General features: G+C 42.4%; 1 protein-coding gene across 1 annotated transcript; it reads right to left on the reverse strand.

Moving 5' to 3' along the window:
- Positions 1-8,990: 8,990 nt before the first annotated feature.
- LOC105566435 (putative inorganic phosphate cotransporter) lies at positions 8,991-23,569 on the reverse strand. Its single transcript, XM_012020438.1, has 8 exons — positions 23,546-23,569; positions 23,028-23,208; positions 22,718-22,870; positions 12,496-12,684; positions 12,089-12,306; positions 11,479-11,628; positions 11,208-11,340; positions 8,991-10,592 (listed from the first exon to the last, which is right to left on the reverse strand). The coding sequence occupies exons 1-8, from the start codon at positions 23,567-23,569 to the stop codon at positions 10,153-10,155; spliced, it is 1,488 nt and encodes a 495-aa protein (XP_011875828.1). The 3' UTR covers positions 8,991-10,152.
- Between the last annotated feature and the right edge of the window lie 588 nt (positions 23,570-24,157).

Raw genomic sequence — 24,157 nt, forward strand, 5'->3', positions numbered from 1 at the left:
CATCTTGTTTCAGATTCAGTTTGTTGATCGTACTGACAACGTTATCTTTTAAGCTCAACTGATTTTCCGATGTCCATTTTGTGCTTCTTGTGCGATTCCATGTTTACCATCATGAAATTAAACTTTCCACATATCCTGGAGCCCACGTGGAGCATGAGATGAGACATCTTATTTCGTCATTGGTTCGAAGTTGCTGAGGATGACTCAAAAAGAGTCGAAACGTACAATTATCTCTTTTTTATAATTTTTTTTACGATTTTTTAATGATTTATTAAAGATAGTCCTTTTGACATTACGCACCAACAACTGCGTTCCGACTCTCACAGCCCTATGCACCTCCTTTCGTATTGTTTTTAATTAATAAATTTTATAAGCCTTTTTGCACATAGTACAAAAATATGTAACCCTGGGTTTTTCATCGTTTTGTACAGTGGTGCCCGATGGCATTTGACCACATGCCATGCGCCGTTCGAATTAGTTTGATTGCACTTGATAAAGGCCAAAACCCATGGCCGAAACGTTGCGCGGATAAAGGAAGTTTTCCTGTTGCCAGTGGTGTCGAATTATTCACCTTATTTTATTTTTACTTATAATTGACATATTAATCTTATAGACGAGGTAAAATGCGACGCGTCTTCGTCAATAAAGTCAACATTGCATAATTATCGCGCGGAGTCATCTCAGGTTTGAGCGGCGCAAAAAGTACCAGCTGCAACTCAAGCGAATTTCTTTCAGCGAGAACCAACGGCAACGCACACCCGACCAGAGCGCTGGGCGCTCCTCACGGGTCGTTCACGCGCGCGGCGTATTCCTCGGAGGCGTCTCTCGGGCAGATCCGGAATTGGTTCCCGGTGTAAACACCTGTACGCTTAATAATCGGGAATTTCTGGCGATTATCGAGCGCTGGGCGGGCCCCGGTGGCTTTCGTTGCGCGTTGCCCCGCGCGCTCACTCTCCTCGTCTCCCGCCTCATTATGTTGCATCGCCCGCGAGAGCGGCATCTTGCAGCGCGCGAGTGCACGGGGGATACAGGTGTTGCCTTTTAATTTCCAGAAGGTGTACAGAAGCAGGTATCGTTTACGCGGAAGTTGTTTTCACTCCAGGGATATTTTTCCTTTCGTACAAATACGTGTAGATATAAAAGAAAAGGAGATATTTTCAATACCAATAAATTATACACAACAATGAAGCAACGTTCTCACGATTAAACTTTGAATCGGCTACTTTGGGCAAAAGCATATAGCTTTATTTGGTATTTGAAGATCAAAGCTTCGAACGTTGTGAAGAGGCTTTCAGTTTGATTTTAGATACATTTATTGGTACGTATTTCCCTTTTTATACGAATACAGATGCGGAAGAAAAAGGAATATTTTTAATGCAAGTATTTCACGAATAAGTATGGGAATTGCTTCATGCAAGATCGGGGCTTATATAAACGTAATAAAAAGTGTATACGTATATTGTTTCATTGTCAATTATAAGGGATTGTAAAAATGAGAGGTAAACCGTTTTACACGAATAGTTTAATAAGTCACGTAACAAAAATTGCCAGTTTGAGGTAACCAAGTCACATTTGGCCATCCTTGTCCACATTCATATCCGTCACATACATTTGGAATAAAGAACGAGAATAATCTTGCCCTCTCGTCGATCATAGGAGCAGGTCGCGCGACGCTCGCGGCGATACCGCGATATCGCGCGTATCGAACCGCCGTAAATCCACCGAGCATACGTCGCGGGCTCGAAATTATTCGACATTTTAATGGCACGGCCCGGACGATATCGATGCCCGGTGAACATCGGCCGGATGTGGGTCAGATGTCATGTGGGCGACCCCTATAAACGGCGCTGGCCGTCGCACGCAAAAGCCACAATGCGGCGGCACGGCGAGCCGAAAAGCCGTGTTATACTTGTATATATATAATATACGCGAACGCGCGTGTGACTCGTCGCAGGTGAACACGAGCGAGCTTCACCTGGCGCGTGCCAACTGTCTAATTAATGACAATCGCCGTGTGCGAGCGAGAACCGCTGCTTCTATTCATACGTACGCGCGCAATTTGCCTGGCTATACACGTAGCCGGTAATGCCCGGGTCCGGCTTATCGATCTCGCACGATGTTGCGAGATATCGGGCCAATTGGCTATCCCTAGAGAAGGAGACGCGTGCCGCGCGTAAGGATTACATCGCGCGCGAATTTACATGAGAATCGCGCGAGCGTGTCCCGCTTGAGCGAAGAGAGAATCTCGAGACGAGTTAAACGATCGAGGATAAGAAAAGAATATTCATATTTGTGTACGTACATACAAGTCGAGCTAAATAAGTGAGGGAAGTAATTTCGATGAAAGTTTAATCGTGACGTTTCTACTCTCTAAGTTCTTTCGAGTGGAATCTCACTCTTTTGGAGAAAATTCTTTTTGAAAGAGTTATTCACTCTTTACTTTGATTGATTCTGCAACTCTGAAGAGAATGCTATCTTCTTCTTCTTCCTCGTGTATTAGGCTTAAAAGCCTATTTTATCCAGTTCTGGTACTTTGGCTTTACTTCCATCTTCGGCAGGCTGCTGACCTTGCCGAAGGTAACCCTCCAACCTCCAACCTGGAAGGCTTCACCCCTACAGGGGTGTGTGTGTGGCAGGATACTCTCTGTGGTTGTCACTTCTCTTCGAGAGATTCCGAAAAAACCAGCAGTGTTCGTGAATTTGAACTCGGATCTTTTCGTTCATTTGTTTACTAAGCAGCGCACATTTCTCTGCGCTACACTCTTTACTTGGATTGATTCTGCAACTCTGAAAAGAGTGCGATGTTCTTTACTTTGCTCGATTATTGTTAGTAGTATAAAATTCAAGGACAAGAGCTTCGCTAGTGTTTGTTCATCCTTGCATGTAGAGTATTGTAGAGGTTGTATTCTAATATTCACAGAGCTAGTACTGAAAATCTGTGATAATTTCTGTGACAGTTTCGCATATTCTGCTGGCTGTCGCGTGAGAACCGTCCCGGTCCCTGACGGGGCTTCTTACACGTATATGCCGGACTATCGCGATCTTACTTACGAGATCGGCGGCCATCTAGCGTCGGAAAACCGTACTTCACATTGGAGTGAATTTTGAAGTGCTATCGACTTCACTTAAAAAATATCACTTTAAAAATAAGAGTAAAATTCTTCACTTTTTGTCTTACAATTAGAGTGAATTAATTCACTCTATTAGGCTAACTATTCACTCGAGTGGAGTGAAGTGACCAGTGACACCATGTGATTCGAATGAAAATTTCACTCCACAAATTTGAGAGAGTTGTTACATGTTTAATCTTGACGTGTCTTTCATTTCCTTATTAAAAAGAAATTGGGGAAAGGGCAGTCGAACGTTATTCAATTTCTGACCGATGCGTTCTCGATGTCGCGCTTCGCCTTTCGATTTCTATGATCCTTCAATTATCGCACGTCCAGCTTGATCGACCGTCCACATCCGCGGGCGGTATTTGTAATTGACCGAGAATTTTTCGTTTTCGCGGCACGATCGCTCGGTAGTGGCAAGTTATACGATCGATTCGATTTGGTCGTGCATATCGATCGCCGACATGCACCGTATCCCCGCGAGCGGTCGGTAGGCGGAGATGAACCTGTAATGCACCGAAGAGCGTGGGACCGCTATGCGGGAAAAGTGCGCTCTTCCTCGAGGATGAGATCGCGCGTAGCGGCTACTGCGTGCCTGGGGCCGCCTCTTGGGATCGGCACGAGGACTTTTTTCACCTGGTGCGAATTATAGAGGATCCGTATCCCAATTTAGCTCGTGAGACGTACAATGATGCCAAAATATACCACTTTTGCCCTAATAATTTTTCTTGGCGTTGTCTGTAAGTTCTCGACCACCTTGTCACGCATCGTAACAAGAAATGTTTTATACATTTGATTGTGATCGTATTGCATATCGCATGATGTCTGTACCACTCTAGAAGAAGCAACGCGAGCTCTAATGCATGGGCGACGGTAGGGTTGCTAGTTGCACGGCGTTGTTCCTCTTCGCTGTAACAATACTTATATTTCAGAATAAAGAACGCTTTACGGAAGCTACAGGAAATCGTATTTTAGGAAACAAATTAGAAATACGGTTTTTTTTCAATTTCGAAGATGCTGGAGTGATTCTGCACTTTTTGAACCTTTTGCACCTGGAGCCGTCGGTTGATGGAATTTATGAAAAAATATGTCGTTTACACTTCGGCGGAATGACATATACTGTCATTTCGAGCCTAATGGTGGAGCTTTACGATGAAGTTCGCTGTAGTATTGCCCGACGCAAAAAGGCTAAGGCAACATCGTCTGTCGGGAAACAACGAGAACTTATTCAAGCACCAACGATATTTCTTTCTTGTCAGTAATTTTGCAACTGTACATTCAAATAGCTCCATCTCGTAAACAGTGGGGAATGGGACATATATTCATATGAACATTTTTGCTTAAAATGCCCGACACTATTTCCTCCCAGAATATTGACCTTTCCTCCTGGAGCACCCTGTATAAATAATTGTATGCGAGCTTATGCTTCCTAATGAATTCTTTATGTTTACTAATTTCGACAATAGGTAAAACGCATATATAGTTCTCGATTTTACAATAGTTTCGACAATTACATACCATTTTAAACAAGTGCAACGTAAATGAGATATTAGAAAAAAATTTGTTCATCGAAAATGACAAATTTATGATAGATCATCAAGTTGGCATTTGTTTGTTGACTGTGAAAACCGGAATCTAACGAAATTTATGATAGATCATCAAGTTGACATTTGTTTTTTTGAACATGAAAACCGGTTTGTAACAAACTCAGTTCGTGAAAGATACTTATTGTTCTTTGGAGGAGAGTAGCTTATAAAATGTTTCCTGTATGTGCGATCGAGGCAGCAGGGGACGCGAATAATTTCACCGTTGGCAAACGCATCTCGTTGCATATTAGGATTCGCCTCGGCGAATATTGAGCGACGATGTCGCGATGAGACGAACCAGGAAGCGATGCGCGGCAAGAAGTTCTTGGCCTTCGCGTCGTCAGATCAATGTCGACGTAAGATATCGCGCGGTCGTTTGTCTCTCGCAACGCGCCCGCGAGATAAAGCTTTTCTTCAAATACATTATTTTCACTTATAACAAGCGTTTCGTTGACACAATTTAATGGCAAATCACTATTAAATATGAGCAATGCAGCTTAATATTTTTTAGATCTCCGAGAGACAGTTGCTTAACAATCAAGACGTATGTACCTGATGAGACGGAACCCATCATCGCGATCGAACGCGACGGGCTGCGGTAAACCTCGCGGTGTTTCTACGTATAGCATAAAAATAAAAATGAACACGAGTGCCGTGTGTCTCTCGCCTCGGTGTCAAACGTTCGCGCGAGTCACTATCGATTCTCGCGGAGCGAGGCGTGTCATCGCTCGTCCATCCCGGACTATGTCGCTAAGACTATGCCTGTAACATTCTACGAATTTCGGTATTAGGACCGTATGAAGGCCGGCCGAGTGCTCGACGAGCGCGCTCGGGAGCGACGACGATCTCGCGCCGGAGTCCGTCGCCGGCGCCGGCGACCGGAACAACGCGCGTCTCCCGTTGACGCGCACGACGTCGTATTCACATTAGTAGGATCCCCCGACGCGCCGGAGGTGTTTTCGGCCGTCGGCCGGCCCGACGAGATAGTCCGGCGGATTATCATGCGCGTGCATGTCGACAAAGGAAGTTTAGCTTGTAAAGCTGATTAAACCTTAGTTAATCACAACCGAGCAGGCCGGCATGAGGTGGCTGGAGGTGCACGCCGAGCGCCCCCCCCTCCTCCCCCCAGTTCTCTCGATCGCTCCCGCAAGAGGGGCGTTCACCATCTCCCGCTCCGGGCGCTCCCCCCCTCCTACGGCGCCCCCCTTGTACGCGCGCATGTCCCCGGCTCGCACTCCTCGTCGAGCTCCTCTGGCACGTGTTCTCCCGGTAGCGGCTCGGGCGAGCGGGCGGTCCCGCGCGGCAAACTGACGCGCGCTTCGCGTGCTCCGCATCGCTCATGTTCGCCCGCTGCGTGCGACATAGCAACTGAATTTGGTACTGCAGTCCGCGAATTCCGGAGATTCTACCGTCATACCTAACGGCCGCCGGTGTCCTCCCGGCCGCCGGTGTCCTCCCGGCCGCCCGGCGTGTCGCGTGCGCGCGCGTAGCCGGGCTGCCCCGTGTTTTACCCCTTTCGCGACGTCACCCGACCGCGGATTTTTCCACCCGTTTCCGGTCATCCGTCCCTCCCGGAGGGCGAGGACGGGCGCATCGAGAACGTCGGCGCGAGGGCTTCGTCGCCGCGTGGTTTCGCGCGCGATTAGATAAGTCTACACCGCTGACAGAATCGGCCGGCGATAACTTGTCCCTCGGGAGCGAAGTTCCTCACGTCCCGCCGGAGGGAAAATCCGCGCGATTGTCGTCCCGTTTTCCAGCGTAGGCTCGCTCTCGGCTGGGAACGCGCGCGGGCCGCAGGGACACGCGCGTACCGATGCATACGAGGCGGAGAACGAGAGCGAGTCCTCCTCGCGCGCGCGTCCCAGTGCGAGGACGCGGAGGAACGCGAGCGGATAACGGTGGTTCGACGGAGAGCGAGCGAGCACGGGCGGCGAAGCGACAGAGACGCGAGTACGGAGAGAACCTCCTCGGACAGCTGATCCCCTGGCACATCGGCGCAGCGCCGCAGCGCCACGCGTCACGGCGAGCATCATCGCAACGCGCGGCGCCCTTACGCCGGCCACCGCGACGCGGCTACGCCGTGCCGCGCCGTGCGTTACGCACTCCGGCTCCTTCCCGCCCGGACCGTCGTCGCGATGCTGGCGGCGGCGCTGACGCGCCGTCCTCGAACCTCGTCGCGTCGCGCCGGCCGCCCAGCCAACGTCCGGCGCGCGAGTGACGCTAGGGACCGGCAGCAGTGTGCCAAGCCGCTCGAGCACCTCAACGATTATGATTGAGGATGGGTGATTATAATCGATTGTAATGAAAATCGGTTATTTTTTCGTTAGAATCAATTTTTTAACCGATTTTTATGATATCGATTAATCGATTATTCCATTTCTTAAGTAATTTTTTTCGGTTTTTACTCCGCTGCGTTCGCGTAAGCGTAGTATACATCGACGTACATACAAGCCGGTATTCATAGTCCGTTCTTATACATGTATTTAAGATCATCTTAAGTATACTCTTAATGTATTTTTAATCAATCACAGAGCCGGACAACACGTAAGATGATTTTGAAATAAGAATTGACTATGAATACCGACCATACAGTGGACTACTTTAGTACCAAATGAAATGTTTTATTTTTGTTAACAATAATGTGTATTAAATAAATGTGAATATGCCCAAAATAAACAGATAAATTAATGAAAAACAATAAAAACTATTTATTCACCATTTTTTAATAATTAGTTGAAAAATTAGTTATGCGATTATTTTTCGATTATTTTTTATAATAATCGATTTTTTTAAATTGACTATTCTCATAATCGGTTATTATATAGGGTGTCGGATTCGATTTAGACGACTCCAAAGATTATAGTAGATTGGGTCAAGCTGAGAAGAAAAGTTATATACCATTTTACAAAATCCATAATTATTATCGTGTAATTAAGAAAAACGTCTGAGCCAATAAGTGCACGGAGAAGCTGAAGGCCGGACTCGGCAGACATGCAAAATGGTGTATTATTCTCCTACCACCAGAAAAACTTTTTCGGCGCGGTGTCATATGTCGCGCGTTCGCTCGCTGCGCGCCGTTCGCCCTCACCGCTCCACCTCTCGCTATCGGATCTTGAGAGATGTCAACAAATACACCATTTTGCATGTCTGCCGAGTCCGACCTTCCGCTCCTCCGTGTACTTATTGGCTCAGACGTTTTTCTTAATTACGCGATAATAATTACGGATTTTGTAAAATGGTATATAACTTTTCTTCTCAGTTTGATCCAATCTACTATAATCTTTGGAGTCGTCCAAATCGAATCCGACACCCTGTATAATCGATTTTTTTCAACATCGCCCATCTCTAGTTATGATCCGAGAGTTTCACGCACGAGAAACAGCCGCAATCTTGGGTTTTCTAAGGCCCGGTTTTTCATTTTCTGGTTAACTGTTAACTAGAGGTTAGTTGACTCTCTATCTTTTTCTATATTATTGTCTAAGAGTTGACTAATTTCTGGTTAACATTTATGCCTATTACTATCAATGCAGATTAACTTTGATCATTAGTTCAACTTGCTTTTTATCTTTTTCCAGTTCCAAGAATTGGAAAGAGATAATAAAATCTTAGTTGAACGGGGATTAAAATAAATCTACATTGGTATAAATGGACATTAGATAGTCTTTCATTCGTGTCAGAACTCAAAGTAGAATTCTGTTTTATGTGCTGCGTAGTACATTTAGATTCTCAGGTACATTTAAAATACGAGGCATATACAATTATAATAGAAATAGAAGAATCTTGGAAGCTGACGCGAGTTGTAGGTCGTCTAAAGTGAGCTTTAAAAATCAATTGGATAGTTTTTCAACTAGAAAAAAAAACTGTCGTTTGAGAGACAAATTTATTCTTGGCTTAGCGAGATGGATTTCGATAGACCGTCCATTTCTACGAACGTCCATTTCTACCGATGGAGATTTATTTTAATCCCGGTTTAACCAAAGTTTTATTTCTTTCCAATTCCTGAAACTAGAAAAAATGACAAATATACGTTAAACCGAGATCAGAGTTAATCCGCATTGGTAGAATTAGGCACAAGAGAGGCCGGTATCATAGCCAGATTTTATATTTAAGGTCGTCTTAAGATTATCTTTTAGACACTCCGTAACCAATAAAATGTTTCATACATCTTAAGATGAACTTAAGACGGTCTTGAATATAAGACTCGACTGTGAATACCGATCTTAGTTACGAGGATGTTTGTAAGTTTTAGCTTGCGAGTTTAAATACTAATATAAAGTATAAATATTAAAAGTAGTGAATCGTGAGAGTAGTTTTTATTTTGCTTTTTGGTACATGATGCCACGATTTAAAAGGCATTGCTTCAGCCGCCGTATTTATCCAGCATTTGACGCCACCTCTTGGTTAGAGAACATACGAAGTAGCAACAGTCATCGTTCAACACTACTGACGTTGACAATCAGTAAGACTTCCTCATGGTAGATGGCAATACTGATGAAGTTGAGTCTCTTTACCAACATGCGCTCTAAAGTTTTAACCCGCTAATCAGTCAGTTACTGCTCTGGTATCATTAATGACGATCATCGGTTTGTATCTTCGTTGATGGTGTCATTAATTAAAATTTTTTGCTAACATTGCTAACTGAATGTACAGTCTATTATAAAAGTCGAGTGCTCTTCCTTTGCTCCATACAAATTAAATTGAAGCAATTGAATGTTTCTAACTTGGCATATCGCGACATTAATAATTTATACATTGGTATCAGTTATGACAATAATATATTTTAACAATATATTTTAAATGTATATTTTAATGAGATTTAATAAAACCTATCCTTACGTGAATTCTTAAGGCTGATATCATAGTTATTTTTAAAGGGCGTTTGATATAAATTTGCTACAAATTGTATATTTATTTGTAAATTTGCCATATCGAGTAAACACTAATTGTAAGTTTCTAACTACATAGATACTTCTAGCCGCGTGTCTTTTTTTCTCTTTTGGTAACTGCGCAAACTTATACTACAACAGAAAAACGAGTGTAAAAACGCACTCAATTATTCTGTCATTCGATCTCAAACTTGGCAAAAGAAGTGATTTTTTACTTGATACAATTGCGATAAAAACTATTTAAAAAATCGTCAGTTATACAATTATAAAAGTTTTCTTTCTAACGGTCTTTAAAAAGAATAATAATAAATTACATCGGTTTTGAGATTAGCTTCGAGAAAAGTTTCGTTGCAAGTTTCTAAAGTAGAAATTATCAGACGTCGCCAGTGACAAATGGAAAAGTCTTGCAAACTACTGCCAAGCTGAAGAGACTCATCGACCGGTCCTAAAATCCAAGTGTAATAAAAACGAATACTGTCCCGTTTGGAATATATCGTGTCGCAGTAAATCGACACCTTCCTCGTCGCGCAATCTCTTAGCAAAATCCAAGCGTCGTCGCTCGAAACGCTACGAAATCGTTTTGCTTTTGAGAGGAACCGATTCGGCGCCGTCTTCCACCGAAACGCCGTTCTCTTTCGCGCGGCTGTCGGGCGGATTGTTCCAGCTTTGCAACTCGCCGGTGCCGAGAACCGCGAATGCTATCGCGCCCATGAGGTAGATGGCCGCTAGGATCCAAAAGATGATGGTCCATTGCGTGTAGGTCTGATTGTGGTACGTGATGTTACCGACCATGAAGCTACTGAGGAAACCGCCTATCGAGCTGAAAGTGTTGGCGATGCCGAATATGGTCCCGGAGAAGTTGGGCGCGATGTCGAGCCCGTTCCCAAGGTAGCCGGCCGTTATGCCGCCGTTTATTGTCAAAGCGACCGTGAACACGGCGACCGACGCCGCGCGATCGCAACCGTAGTTCGCCTGGATCACCATGAGGATGCTGGGAGTTAGCACAGCTAGAAATCGAAGTTTCTTCATTAGCCGGAAATAGGATTTTCTAATCCAATTATGGCAATTCATACTTTATCAATATATTGATAGGGATCATTGGTGATTAGGGGAGGGGGGGCGCTACCGAAGTTCTTAAGGCCTGTGTCCACGATGCTAGAACTTGGTCCAAGTTCTAGTTTCGAGAAAGGTGCAGGCAATCGACTTGCAGCTATTTCATAAAAGCTGTAAGTTGATTTGGCTATGTATTTTTCGGAACTGGAACTTGGAGCAAGTTCTAGCATCGTGAATAGAGGCCTTTATAAACCGTCATAAAAAATAAATGCCACCTGGTATAATATTTTGAATGGCATACTCTTGCCAGCGATTTAAAAAAAAAGTACATTGCTTAAGATGCAATCCGTAAGATATAATCTTGTTTAATCATTATACGTTTATAAAGAAAATTTTATTGTGGCGTACACGGCTTGACGTATAAAAACTTGTTGAGCAAATGACGTGTTAATTTACATAACAAGTTTTGCATACAATGTTAAGAAATTATTAGTTACAAAATTTGATCTTATCGTCTAAGTAGGAGGAAACGTAAAAATAGAGGAAACTTTCGCGAACGTTTTACTCACCGAACGTCGTAAAGATTTTACGTATTGCCGTCACGGATAGCTTGTTGTTGCGGCGCAGGTAATCGGCCAGGATGGACATTGATAAGGCAAATATATACTTGCCTAAATAAGGTAACGAAGATAACAGGCCGTTCTATAAATATTATTTCTATTAGTATGCATTCCATTAGTAGTAATTTCATTAGAATAGGTATGTACCATTTCCATCGAAAAGTACATCAGTGCGACATGGAAAAAGGTTTTATCCACTAATATAATTAGCGATATATACCTCTTTAATATTGAAGTGCAAGATGTACTTCATGTAAGTCGGAAGCTGATTGACAATGGTATGGTAGCCGAACACGCTGCACGAGTGCGTTATCACGATAGCCCAAACGGGTCTCGAGGTGACGAGCGAGCGCCATGGTACCGGCAGATGCTGCGGTTTAAGTATCGCATTAGTATCTTCAACGTTGATCAAGATTTTTCAATTGAGACCAATGAATAAATTTGTCGCAATTTATATTGCTATTTGGGCTCATTCTTAGAAGAGTAAAATACACGGAGAGAATTTTATTTTAGAATTTATCCTGAAATTATGTAATCGTGGGACAAGACGGCATTTCGAAGAGTTTTATGAGAATTTTTTGAAATTTTACCATTTCGCTATTGTGATTGTTAGTCATTGTTAGTACATATTTTACTAGTAAAATGTATGATAAAATTTAAAAAAACTCTCATAAAGTTCTTGAAAATGCCACGTCGTCCCATGATCAGGGGATTTTCGGAGGTTTAAGAGAAAATTCCGTGTAGATTAAAGTAAACTAATGAAGAAAAAAACTGTAAAATAGAGCAAAATGCACTCCGGGACTAAAATGGACGTTCTGTACTGGTACAACCTTGGTGGTGGTGGTCGTTCCAATCGCGCTCTCGATAAAGTGCCGCTCCTCCGCACTGATGCGCGGATGCTGCGACGGTGAGTCGAACACAAGTAAGAACCACGTCACGCTCCAGATAATCCCGATCACGCCGGTCACGTAGAATACCGACTCCCAGCCGAGCGAGGCGATGAGGAATCCACACATCAGCATAGTTATCGCGGCGCCAAGCGACGAGGCTGCAAGTGTAACGATGCAAGTTTACGGCGCGGCGATTGACGCAACCGCGCATCTCGCGGCCGTAAAACGGCCCTGTCGATCTCGCGTATCGTTTCGCAGTTTCTTTAAGAACGAGGGCGGGAGACGATTATGGCATCGATTGGCCTGGATCTCGCGATCGCGTGGCGAATTAGATCATGATCATTTACCCATCATGTGAGAGACGAACTTGCTACGCTCCATCGGTGGAATCCATCGAGCAGTCATTGGCTGGATGGCAGGCCAGGTGGCACCCTGATTTGCGAGACGAATCAATTTTGAGAGATTGTCAATAATGATTGCGCGATCATTTGCAGTCACGTGAAACTCGATGAATTGGATTACATACAGAGAGAGAAAGAGAGAGAGAGAAAGAGAGAGAGAAAGAGGGGGGGAAGTAGGAGAGGAATTGATCAAGCCCGCCGGCAAATATCGCCGGACGACTTTCATTTTCAGCGTACTAATTATTCAGCTAGGCACGGCGTGCGTTCGTTCGTTTGTTTCTGCCGCTTTTGCAAATAGAAGCGCGAGCCGAAATGCGCGCATTCGGTCCCGACGGGAAATCGCGGAAGCGTCTGAACGAAATGTACCCGTGTAAAGCGTCGATTAATCCGTGATTAATGAGCGTCATCTTCGAGTACGTCGGCGGCCGTCACGGGTGTGTGATTAAATGTCATTATTATTTTCGAGCGCTGTCGCGTTGGAACTCGCGAGGGTTCTTGCGAGGAAGGTTGCGTGCGCGAGATCGTTTAATCGTTTTGCTCGTTATGTGTTCCCAGTAAAAAATCCCAGTAAAAAACGTTATTTTTTTCTTGTTTACGATATTACGCATACATAATCGCGCGAGCTGGGGTCATGCGAACGTATTCTGAATTATGATATTAATTATTCACTTTTGGAAGAAGAGCAACTTTTTATGTAAAATTCCATCTTCCAAAATTTAATATCGCTGACGGCGATCGCATGCTAAGATTACATACAATACTTGTGGAGAGAGAGAGAGAGAGAGAGAGAGAGAAAAGATAAAATGTTTTTCCTAATAAAATATATCCCAATAATTAAATTATACAATTCTTGATTGGATGGCGCTTATACTTGGCGTCTTTTTCACCTTTTTTTTATTAAAAAAGGTTATTTTTAAGGTACATCGCTGACGGCGATCGCATAAGATGATATATATTTTGACTGTGCGATCGCCAATATTCAACTTGTAATTCTCAGCTTTCGACTGATGCAGGTCATTAAACGTTCATTCGCCGATTTCCAGTATCGTTTTAGTGACATCAATTAGGGAGCGCACGTTAATTACTAATCGATCCGTAACGATCGAAATATATCTAATTAGCGGCCGTTAAATCGCTCGCTGATCCACGGCCAGCTGAATATGCGTTCCCGGCAAAAAGCTACTGCGATGTTAAAAGTGCCCTTTCGAAAAACCAAACGAGATTTGCTTAATTAAATCGACGGAGATGAAAATCCGCGCGTCCCGCTCTGTCGCGCCGCCGCAAGGCCGCCGTACGAAATTGCAATCGGGCGAGGAAAGGGGCTGGATTAATGGCCTTGACGATGATATGGTTCTACCATGACGGGAGTACGGTTAAAAGCGATCATTTCACCGTAATGCCGTAACGTCCTCTCGTTATTATTAATTGGCGGCTGGCAATCCGGCGTTTCGCGTCAGCGAACCGTACACTGGATTGTCGCCGATATTCCATTCGCCTGATCGAAACCGGATACCTGTTTAGATTACACAGTATATCTTGGAAGTATCGTCACGCGAAACTTCCCAGAAAGCATTGACGAAGGTCTTGACGTACCGATGTCGCATACGGGTACACGTCGTAACAACGCAAGTTGCGAATGGAAACAAAATGTTAGAAAGATAGCAATAAGTATCGATTAAAGCCACATTATGATAACACTGCTATTTTCGTTAACTGACAGCAGCTGGAAACAAGTAGAATGCGAAAAGGGAACGAAACGGCAAACGCAATTAAAAGGAAACAGGCGGTACGCGCGTTACTCGCAGCAGCGAAACAATCGCAATAATTTCATTAAGCTACCAGCGGACGTCTACCGTTTTATCATCCCACCGTGTATATCGCTGGATCGTATGTATGTAAAGATACGGACCTTCACATCCACTTCTCGCAGGTACATATCCGAAGGTAAAAATAAAAATCAGATTACACGGCGCGCTGTCGGCGCCACGTTTGGCTCATTAAATTCATATAATTCATTAGGCTCCCCATCGGCGTGTAGCATCGTGCTGCGGAATGGAGACTTTGCGAGCGCGTACGCATATTTTAGCACCTCTTGGGAGTCGAGCTAGAACGATTCGAGATACTCAACACGGTTGCGAGCGGAACTACCGCTTGCTCTCGCAGCTGGGATATCTCTAATTATCAGGTATAATCAGTTTCCCGTCTGCTTTTTCTCCGAACGGACGCGAAATTTAATATGAATTTAATGAAAAATCCATGGCTCTGGAAATTTGATCCTTTCATTGTTTTCCCAGGCTAATTTTTCAAAGATTTTTATTTGTTGTACGGTTGGAAGATAAAAATTGAGCCAATATAAATGCATATGCGGAAGAGAGGAACACACAACTGGGGAAACGTGATTGCTGGAAATAAAAAAAAGTCTTCGTAGATAAAATCCCAAACAACGCATGAAAGCCAACGAAATTTAAATCAAATTTCGAATACTAAGAAATCTTGCAAGAACAAATTTGTTCGATGTTTCGTCCTGACGAAACTCTGTCAATTTTTTTTTCAATTATAGACTACGCGGAATAAAGAAGAATACATATTTCTTTTAATATCTTACTTGTGCGTTTGCTGAAAATGTTCGACATTAACGCTCAGAAATACCGATACGCTAGATAATAATAAGTAACATAATCGTTCACGGTAATATCTTCTTTGCGGAAATTCGGAAAGAAGAAAAGAAAAACGTTCTCGCGGCTCGCATCAGTAAATCGGAACAGTCGTGCCGTCGGTGCACGCGGCCACGTCAACTTCGGGTTCACCGACGGCACGAAATTTTGGTTCGTCGTCGTAGTCGCGCCCACCACGAAGTGGCGGGACGCGATAATTGCTAGGCGCGTTGCCAATTCGCTGCGGCGCGTGTTAATTGATTCCCCGGGAAATGGCCGCGGAGCGACGACTTGCCGACGACGATTTTGCACGTTCGCTGTTGGCGGATTATCATCGACGGGCTTTACGCGGAAGGGTAGCGCAAAATCTAGCGTTACCGGAATAGCTCATCCCAACCCCGGCCCAACTCCGCACCCCGTGAGTGCTCGCAAATACGCGTGTATCGTACCGATTAACAGAGTCGCATGTAGAAACGACATTTACTGTAAGATATTATTATCTTCGGTAACGTAATAATAGTTAGCCTTGAATTTATTACGGATCTAGTCTCCGTGCACTTAACATAATTTCCTTTGCGAGCGGTAAATAGCTAAGGGTGTCAACCAACGTGCTGTCTACATTCAACTTTGCACCGCTCAGCGAGCGCGACGTGGCACAGCGCAAATGTCTTGATTTGAAATCAATTTTCTTCTAGGGAATTTTTCTTGTTTGAGAATGAGGAGGAGGGGTGATACGGGTCTTATATAATGTCCCGGGAGACCGTCAGAATAAGGGGAACGTAGCCGGTCTTCCCGGATGACGGAACGGGATCGATTGGTCCCGTGCACGGCCTGTGTTGGGAAAATAACGACCCGTGTATTATTTATTTAGCAGGAGACACTCGCCCCCAACAAATAACTAATAATCTTTCTTATGTTCGCGTAATAGGGAAGAAAAGGCAAAGTTGAAATACTAAAGAATCCCCGATAAAATGAGAACACGTGCCGTTTTTGTATCATAAGAAAATGAAATTCCAGCAAATGGAGATATATACATGTATATATATAAACGAGTTATTTAATAAAAGGTTTCCTCTCACAATCAGGCAGAATCTAAAGCTTTTAAAATCCGAATTTTTGCTCGTATGATTGATTGCTTTTATTTTTTTAAAACTTGCGCGTTAAAAAATACAATAACAACAAAAGCTGTTTCAATATATGTCACAAGAAAATTTGAGGCGAAATGTATAATATTTGTCGTGTGTCGAAACATGACGGCGCTCTAATATTTTTAATACGATTCATTCGGGGTTTATGTAAGACGTGGAAAACGTAATGCAAGAATGTAACGCTCTTGATGGCTTATGTGTCGAGTTTACCACGAAACCTCATTTGAAAGTTTGATTAAAATTTCAACGGGTCGACCGTGTAACAGACAAACTCATCGAACTCGGCAGAGTTTTGTAGACTGACTGCGACAATTTTTAAAATCTGATAAGCATCCCATTTTCTGCAACGCATAAACTTCTTACTCCGCATAATCAGAAAATGAAGTCCCCCACCCAAAACTTACTACACGTTGAATTAGTAGACGCCCTCCGAATTATAATATGCATTGTATATAAATTAATATTAAATCAGGGTTGGGAAGTAACTCGTTACTTGTATCGAAATTACAGTTACAGTTACTTCTTTTTGGCAACTCTAACTTAACTTTGTTACTTTTTCTCCACCTGTAACTGTAATTTAACTCAGTTACATTTTTTCGATAACTAGTAACTAATTTAATAGTTACATTAATAGTTACTTTATATATTTTTTAAACCTTCACTTAATCGCACAGGGCCTTACCTTTGCGTATAAGCGCCTCCCTAGAAGCACAATTCATTGGCTGTACATTGGCTAACATTTGTTAAACATTGGTTATGTTGGCAGTGAATTGGCCAATATTTCCCCAATATAACACCAATATTGGTCATAAAATAAATGCAAATATACTACTGATATTGTACCTGATTATTTAATATTGGATTGATTGTATTAGCAAGATTGCCCAATAAAATTGTAACATTGAATATAGAATAAATGCTAATGTAACGCCGATGTTACGTATTAATAATTGCACGGTACTGTGTTTACATTGAAAGTGCATTGCTAAAATATGAGGCCCTCCACCACCCCCGCCAATTTCGATCGGCGGTCCTCATTTCTTTACAATAATCATTTTCTTTTGACATTTTTATCATTATTATATTTTCATCACAATTAATTTTATAATTTATTATAATATAAAACATGTAGCTATGTCTACTCTTTAAAAGTCAATCAGTGGATTATTACAGAAAACAGTGAATACCCACTGATTCACAGTTACAAGTATACCACTGAATAATTCAATAGTTATAACCGTTTTCAGTGATAATTCACTGATTGACTTGTAGAGAGTAATATGTAACATTCTTTATAAATGTGTGAACAAAAAATCGTATTGTAAATGCGCAAATGAAAATCTATCGCATAAAAGATTATTTTAGACCAACTTAAAATTTCATACAATAGAAAAGTTAATCTAAAGAGGCCCACCGCCGCCCCCGCTGATCCCAGTCAGCGGTCCTCTTTTCTTTACAATACGATTTTTAACATTTTTATCATTTATCTTTCTTCATACAATTTACTTATGTCTACGACAAACGTAATAAATTATGTCTCCCTGTCCCTGCCTACCCGAATTCCTACCCGAATTCGTATCTACTCGTATTCCGATTCGTCTTTATAGTCCTATCTGTCCATTTTTTTACCTACCCGTTCAAACAAACATACAAATTTTTAACTAAAATTGATTTATTTCAAATAAAACCGCGACGCCATTATTAAGGGTATAATTTGGAGTTTTAATTCGCGCGCGATTCAGATTGATTTAATTTAGTTATTTTTCCAATCTCGCGTACAAGCGCGAGAAAATGTAGAAAAGAATATCCCACCCGACTTTTGGCACATAAAAAGATATATACAAGATCTAAATAAATTTTTATACATTTCACCATCGTGTGGCCATCGACAGGAACGGACATTTAAAGACTACATATCTTTCAAACGAGCTTTGAAATGTCTTTACTAATGCGAATACTTTATACGGCACTCCCGAACGCGATGGGTACCTTTGGTTGTCCTGTCTTTAGGGTCTGTACTCTCTAAAAATTAATCAGTGCATCATTACTGTAAATCAGTGAATATTCATTGTTTTCAGTAATAAACCACTGAGTGATTTTTAGAGAGTAACCCTTCAGGGTACTTAAGCCCCTCCACCACGACAAGGTAGTACCCGAGGAGGGGATTATCAACAAGAAACTGTGCAATTACATATGTGTATATATAGACAAATGAATATTGAATGAACATAAATTAAAGTTGCTATTTAATGCACGACGTGAGAGAGATTCATCCAATCGAAAGATTAATTCACACTCTCGATCTTGGGACAAAATCAATTTTCTCGGAATTTATCAATAATGCCTCATAAACTAATAATCCGAGATGAGCCATTCTTATCCCGTTAGAAGCGCTGAAATCTTAGCTTTTGAATGAGACCAGGATCATCTTGCTACGATTTTTCTGTGCGAAGATTTTGACAATTATATTGACTCGTGATCGCGATCTCGGAAGAAAATCAATTTTATTTTCAGAAATATTAAACGATATTTCATGAACTAATAATCCGAGATAAGCCATTCTTATCCCGTTAGAAGCGCTGAAATCTTAGCTTTCCAACGAGACCAGGATCATCGTCCTACGATTTTTCTGTGCCAAGTTATTGACGATTATATCGACTCGTAATCTTAATCCTGAGATAGAAGCGGCAGAGACGGCGCGTATATGCGGCGTCTCGCGCGGCGGTGTTTACTACCGAACCCCTGTGCCTCGTATGTTTTGATGCCAGTTTTTTGGGGACGTAGTACGCTCGCGTAATACTTGCGTAATACTCGCGCGGCCTTCTCAATGAATGGGTGCGCGCGCGCCCGATTTTTAAAACGCTATAACTCGGCGAAAAATAGACGTAGCGACACGAACCAAAAACCAATCTTCTTCGTTTCGCATCCCGCAGATGTCTATGCTGAATATGTATGCCCTTATCATAAAACTTACACACGACAATGGAATAAATAGTAAAATTCTGAAATATAAATTATACGTATAACTGCTAAATATAAAAATTGGCTGACAAACTATATTAGACTGTATAGCAAGATTGCCCAATAAAATTGTAATATTGAATATAGAATAAAGGCTAATGTAACGCCAATGTTACGTATCAATAATTGTACGGTATTGCATTTACATTATTTCCCAATACTACGCCAATACTTTGTGCTATCCGGGCTTTATCGACACTTTATATTATAATTCAACTACAGATTTAATATTTTTATTTTTATTGCAAGAAAGTAACTGCGAAGTAACGATTCGTTACTTTTTGACTAATTGTAACGCGTTACTTTTCAAAATTAGTAACTTGTAACTGTACCTAGTTACATGTTTAGCGAAAAAACTGTAACTGTAACTAGATACTTTTATAAAGTAACTTTCCCAACCCTGTATTAAATTAATATTGTATAAGATAAAATAAAACACTGAAAGAGAAAGAGACATACCATTTGTCGAATGTAATAAAATTCTGTTGAAAAAATGTTGGAGGAGCTTTAATAAAATTTAATAAATACCGCCCTATTTCGTCAAAGCTTGGGCGCTGAGCTCAATTTTTTAAATATTTTCAAGATTTTTAAAAAACCGTTTTTTTTTCTTAAAACAGAGTATCTATCGTCTCCGTCACATACATGTAATAATGAATAATAATTATATCAAGCACATTTTTTTAATAGTTATAATTAATTTTTAATTTAATGAGTCCGAGCTTCCACTATAATAAAAAAATTTGTTTTAATTAATAAATTCGTTATTTTAGATCAAAGATATGAATTTTTCTGCGCAAAAACGTAACGAACTTCTGCTCTCTCTCTCTCTCTCTCTCTCTCTCTCTCTCTCTCTCTCTCTCTCTCTCTCACACTCACTCACTCACTCACTCACTCTCTTTCTCTCTTCCTGCCTCATCGTGCATTTAAAGAGGATGAAACATGCATAAAATACTTTACTTCCGTTTTTTCGTAGAAGGCGCCTAGAGCATACCCATAAATTTTCGAACATAGACGGAGTCTATAAATATTTGGTTCAGTCGCCTTGCCCCGTCTTTCCCTCTCTTTCTCTCCGATTTTCCCGAGTGTTGAACGGAGGTGCGAGAGTGTAGAGAATGCAGAGGCGCCAGAGAGAAGTACCATGCAACGTCCCTGGGATGAGTTCCCTCTCTGTCCCCGACACGTGTTTCTCACTCTGACTTAATTAAGCCGTCAGTACAAACGCGCAGCATCCAAACACGTGGCTATGTCAGATTTCGGTGTGGCGTCCTTTGCACCACACCGAAATCACGACGTGGAACCCGGGGGAAGAGACGCTTAATTCTTGTTTTCAGGATGAGTCGTTAAACCGGAAACGCCTGTCCTGGATTTCGTCGCAACCCGGTTTCCAAACGGCCCCTGTTACGATACAAATTAACACTCGTTACGGTTGTCCTCCTCGTCGCTCCCGAATGCGATTGAGCCAGAATCCAAACAATATCATTATCATGTCATAACTAGAAAACTGTTATGACAATAGCCCAGAAAATGAATTGATATATCAATGTATATTATTATTTGTCGTTTACCCGAAGAAAATTTTAAGAATATATTTCTCGGCTAATCTGACTCATTAATTCATCAATGCCATTCGCATTGTAACAACCTTATTATCTCCCTCGTTAATACCATATGCATTCATTATACATACCGGCTAAACCCTAACTAGATCACGATAAATCCCTAAGATTTCGACCAAAAGCGCACCATTGTGTTCGCCTGAGTTAGCGGAATTACGGTCCAGTCCCGTCTTACCTTTCACGCAAACGCAATTTGTTAGTCGCGCGTCTGAGCTAGGTCCAAACAGTATCTGGGTTACACTGAAGTTTCGTCTCTATCTCGCGCACGTGTTTCTCGCTCTGAATTAATTAAGCCGTCAGTACCAGCGGGCTGGCTGGTCCGACCACCGCGTGGTTAAGTCAAGCTTCGATGTAGCAGTTCGGTAGACCGGCAGAGACCGAAATCACAACGGCAGGTAAGCGCTCAGTAAACATATACAATACGAACTACGGAAAACAGGGGTTCCTCTCGTTCTCTGCGCCGTCTTATGGACCGCCAGCGCCGGTTTTCGATTGGGACCTGTCGCGCCGTCGGACCCTAATGACGGCTCATTAGTGACCTGGTCGACGTTATGTTGAGCATCAATTTGAGTTTTTTTATCTTCCCGGGTTGTTACAAACGATCACTCCATGTTTATACGCTGTCGTCGGCCGGACGCGAGGCACAAGACTGTAGGCGAGGTGAAGAATAGACATTAAGGCTTGCTTCGAGTAAAAACGATGACCGTTATAGGCAGTAAACCGGATGAAACAGCGCCGCATATCAAGCAATGATTATTTATTGCCTGCGTCCGAAGGATAATTATCCGAAGCGAAACGGCAATCAACAAATTCTCCCCGTTCTTGTATCCCAATTTTGCGTTACCGCGCCAAACAGCTCAGCGAGAAACGCGATAATCGCGAATATGTAATCATTTTTCGGACGCGAAAACTGTTTATACGAAGAAGAGAAAATAAATTTCGCCTATTGTAGCAACAATATAAATTATTTAGTTCAGAAACGGTGTGGTTTTACAAATGGCAAACTCGACAATATTCTTCAGCGTGGCATTAAAAGATTAAAAACGCACAAACGTGCAAACATTTAACATATATGATAATGCAACTCTTCAACTGTTTATTATTTTAATTTATTTAAACATTGAATGATTAAAATTGAGAAACGGTCGGCAGCGCAGCCGATGTTTATTTCATTGTATTATCTCTCTCGTATGCTGCGTCATTTTTCCACGTTTTACCTGTAAATAAATAATTTCGTACGTTTCCCCCCGACAAAAGCTTTAACTACTTCATAATCGTTTACGTTTTACAAAAACAGAAAAGATATATTGCCAGGACGAAATGAAATTTTCTGGCAAACTCAACGCCGGGACTCACATTATGTGCGCATTAATTTACTAACTTGATGAGCTTTCATTGTTTTTATCCCATCTCACTCAATGGAGCATTATACCGTTTTACGGAAAATATTACTAGTTTTACACTGTGGCAGCGCCTTCCTGTTTTTGACGTTCTTTCAAAGTAATTTTCTCATTAATCTACTCGCTACATTTTCCATTCTTCTCTACCGCTCGATGCTACGATGCAAGCGATGCGTACATTACGTACTCGCTAAAATGAGAATATATAAATTGGAATAAAAGAAACCGGCCGAAAGCAATGTCACGAAAGCACTTGAGAGCGCCAAGAATCACTTCCTCAATTACACACACGACGGTTTCGTAGCGTCGACGATATCGATTAGTCGTACTTGAGCCGATCAACTTGGACCCGACCCTCATGTTAGCACAAGAACCAGCCGTGGTTTCTTGCGCGAAGCGCTCCGCGAGGAAACAAAGAGCCAGATTTTCCACGGTGCAGTCGAGTATAGCTTTCAGTCTGGGCTCTTCCGCCTCGTGTTTCACTGCTCCAACGGGGTGTTAATGGTGCCTGAGGCCACAAGGCCATCCATCACCGCACTCGGCCTCTGTATGCTCCGCGCTGTCTACTCACGATGTCTCCAGGCTCTTCCGTGTGAACCGCAACAATGCTTCTTCAGTTCACCGATACACTTACGTTACCGTGAACATTACCGGCGAGCTTTGGCATCCGCTTTCGAATTGCAATTACCAGAAACAGCGATATCGATGGAACAGCTATTACCGGTGCAGACACTATATGCGTCAGATACAAGCATACTCCAGCTGCGTTATTAGTGATTGCATTTGTTTGAGTTGCGTACAGCTTAGCTACGTAGGTATACTGTATACATAATTGCGTATGCGGCAATTATTGGAAGATGCATTAACGATCGTAAGTCGTCTCTACGGTTGTAATGTGCGAAATCACGTACAGATATCAAGCCATCGGCAAAGTTGAAACTTACTGTACTCGTTTAAATACATTGTATTCCCTACGGAAATATATACATCGAAAAAACCCGAATGTACGAGTGCATCTGATTATTCCGTCGATTATCGATTCTAATTATTTTATAAACTCCATTTCACGATCCAAGATTCCATCAACATTTTATTTTGCAAGATTGGTCATAATAATTAAATTTATCCATCATGACATACTCCATGAATAGACTCACCATCGCTGAAACTTGCAACCACATCACAGCGGTCACGACGGATTTATTTATTTGAGAACCACATTAATTTCAAGAGGCACGAGTGGATCGCTTTCGAGAGGTACTGGTGAGCGAGGGAATGTACGCTTTATTTACGGTCTGAAAAATGCAGGCACGCGGTATGGCCATCGAGCTCCTCCTCGCCTTCCCCCCTACTGATCGCCTATCCCATTTCTCTTTTGCCGCGGGGCCTCCCTTTCGGTATCGTTCCCTCGTCCTTCATTTGCCTAAAAGATCCCTTTGTCCACTCGTCTTCATCCTGCTTCACTTGCAAAATCCTCTACGCATTTTCTACCCCCTTCTTCGACCGCCCTTCCACCCTATTCGGAGCTCGCGAATGATGCCAGCCGTTTCGTCGATGAAACGACGATAACGAGATATTCGGTTTCGACGATACGGAAGTGAATTTTTCGCGAACGGAATTCGATACGTCGTACATTGAGGGCGGTTCGGCTCATTGAATTGACGTATCCACGTATCTAATATTGAGTACCTGCAATGGTCGATATTTGATCAAATACTGAGGCGCACGAAGGAAGTTACATTAATCGTACGTTCGAAAGTTTTGCCTTT

This window comes from Vollenhovia emeryi, unplaced genomic scaffold, assembly GCF_000949405.1.
Source record: "Vollenhovia emeryi isolate VEMERY1.0 unplaced genomic scaffold, V.emery_V1.0 DF939145.1, whole genome shotgun sequence".
In the NCBI taxonomy this organism is placed as follows: Eukaryota; Metazoa; Arthropoda; class Insecta; order Hymenoptera; family Formicidae; genus Vollenhovia; species Vollenhovia emeryi.

Excerpts from the sequence above, each read along its gene's own strand:
- LOC105566435 (XM_012020438.1), bottom strand. The coding sequence starts at position 23,569 with ATGTGGTTGCAAGTTTCAGCGATG. Across the intron at positions 22,871-23,027 it reads GCTCGCCGGTAATGTTCACG|TGAAACACGAGGCGGAAGAG; the intron begins GTAACGTAAGTG and ends CCGTTGGAGCAG. Across the intron at positions 11,629-12,088 it reads GAACGACCACCACCACCAAG|CATCTGCCGGTACCATGGCG; the intron begins GTTGTACCAGTA and ends CTTAAACCGCAG.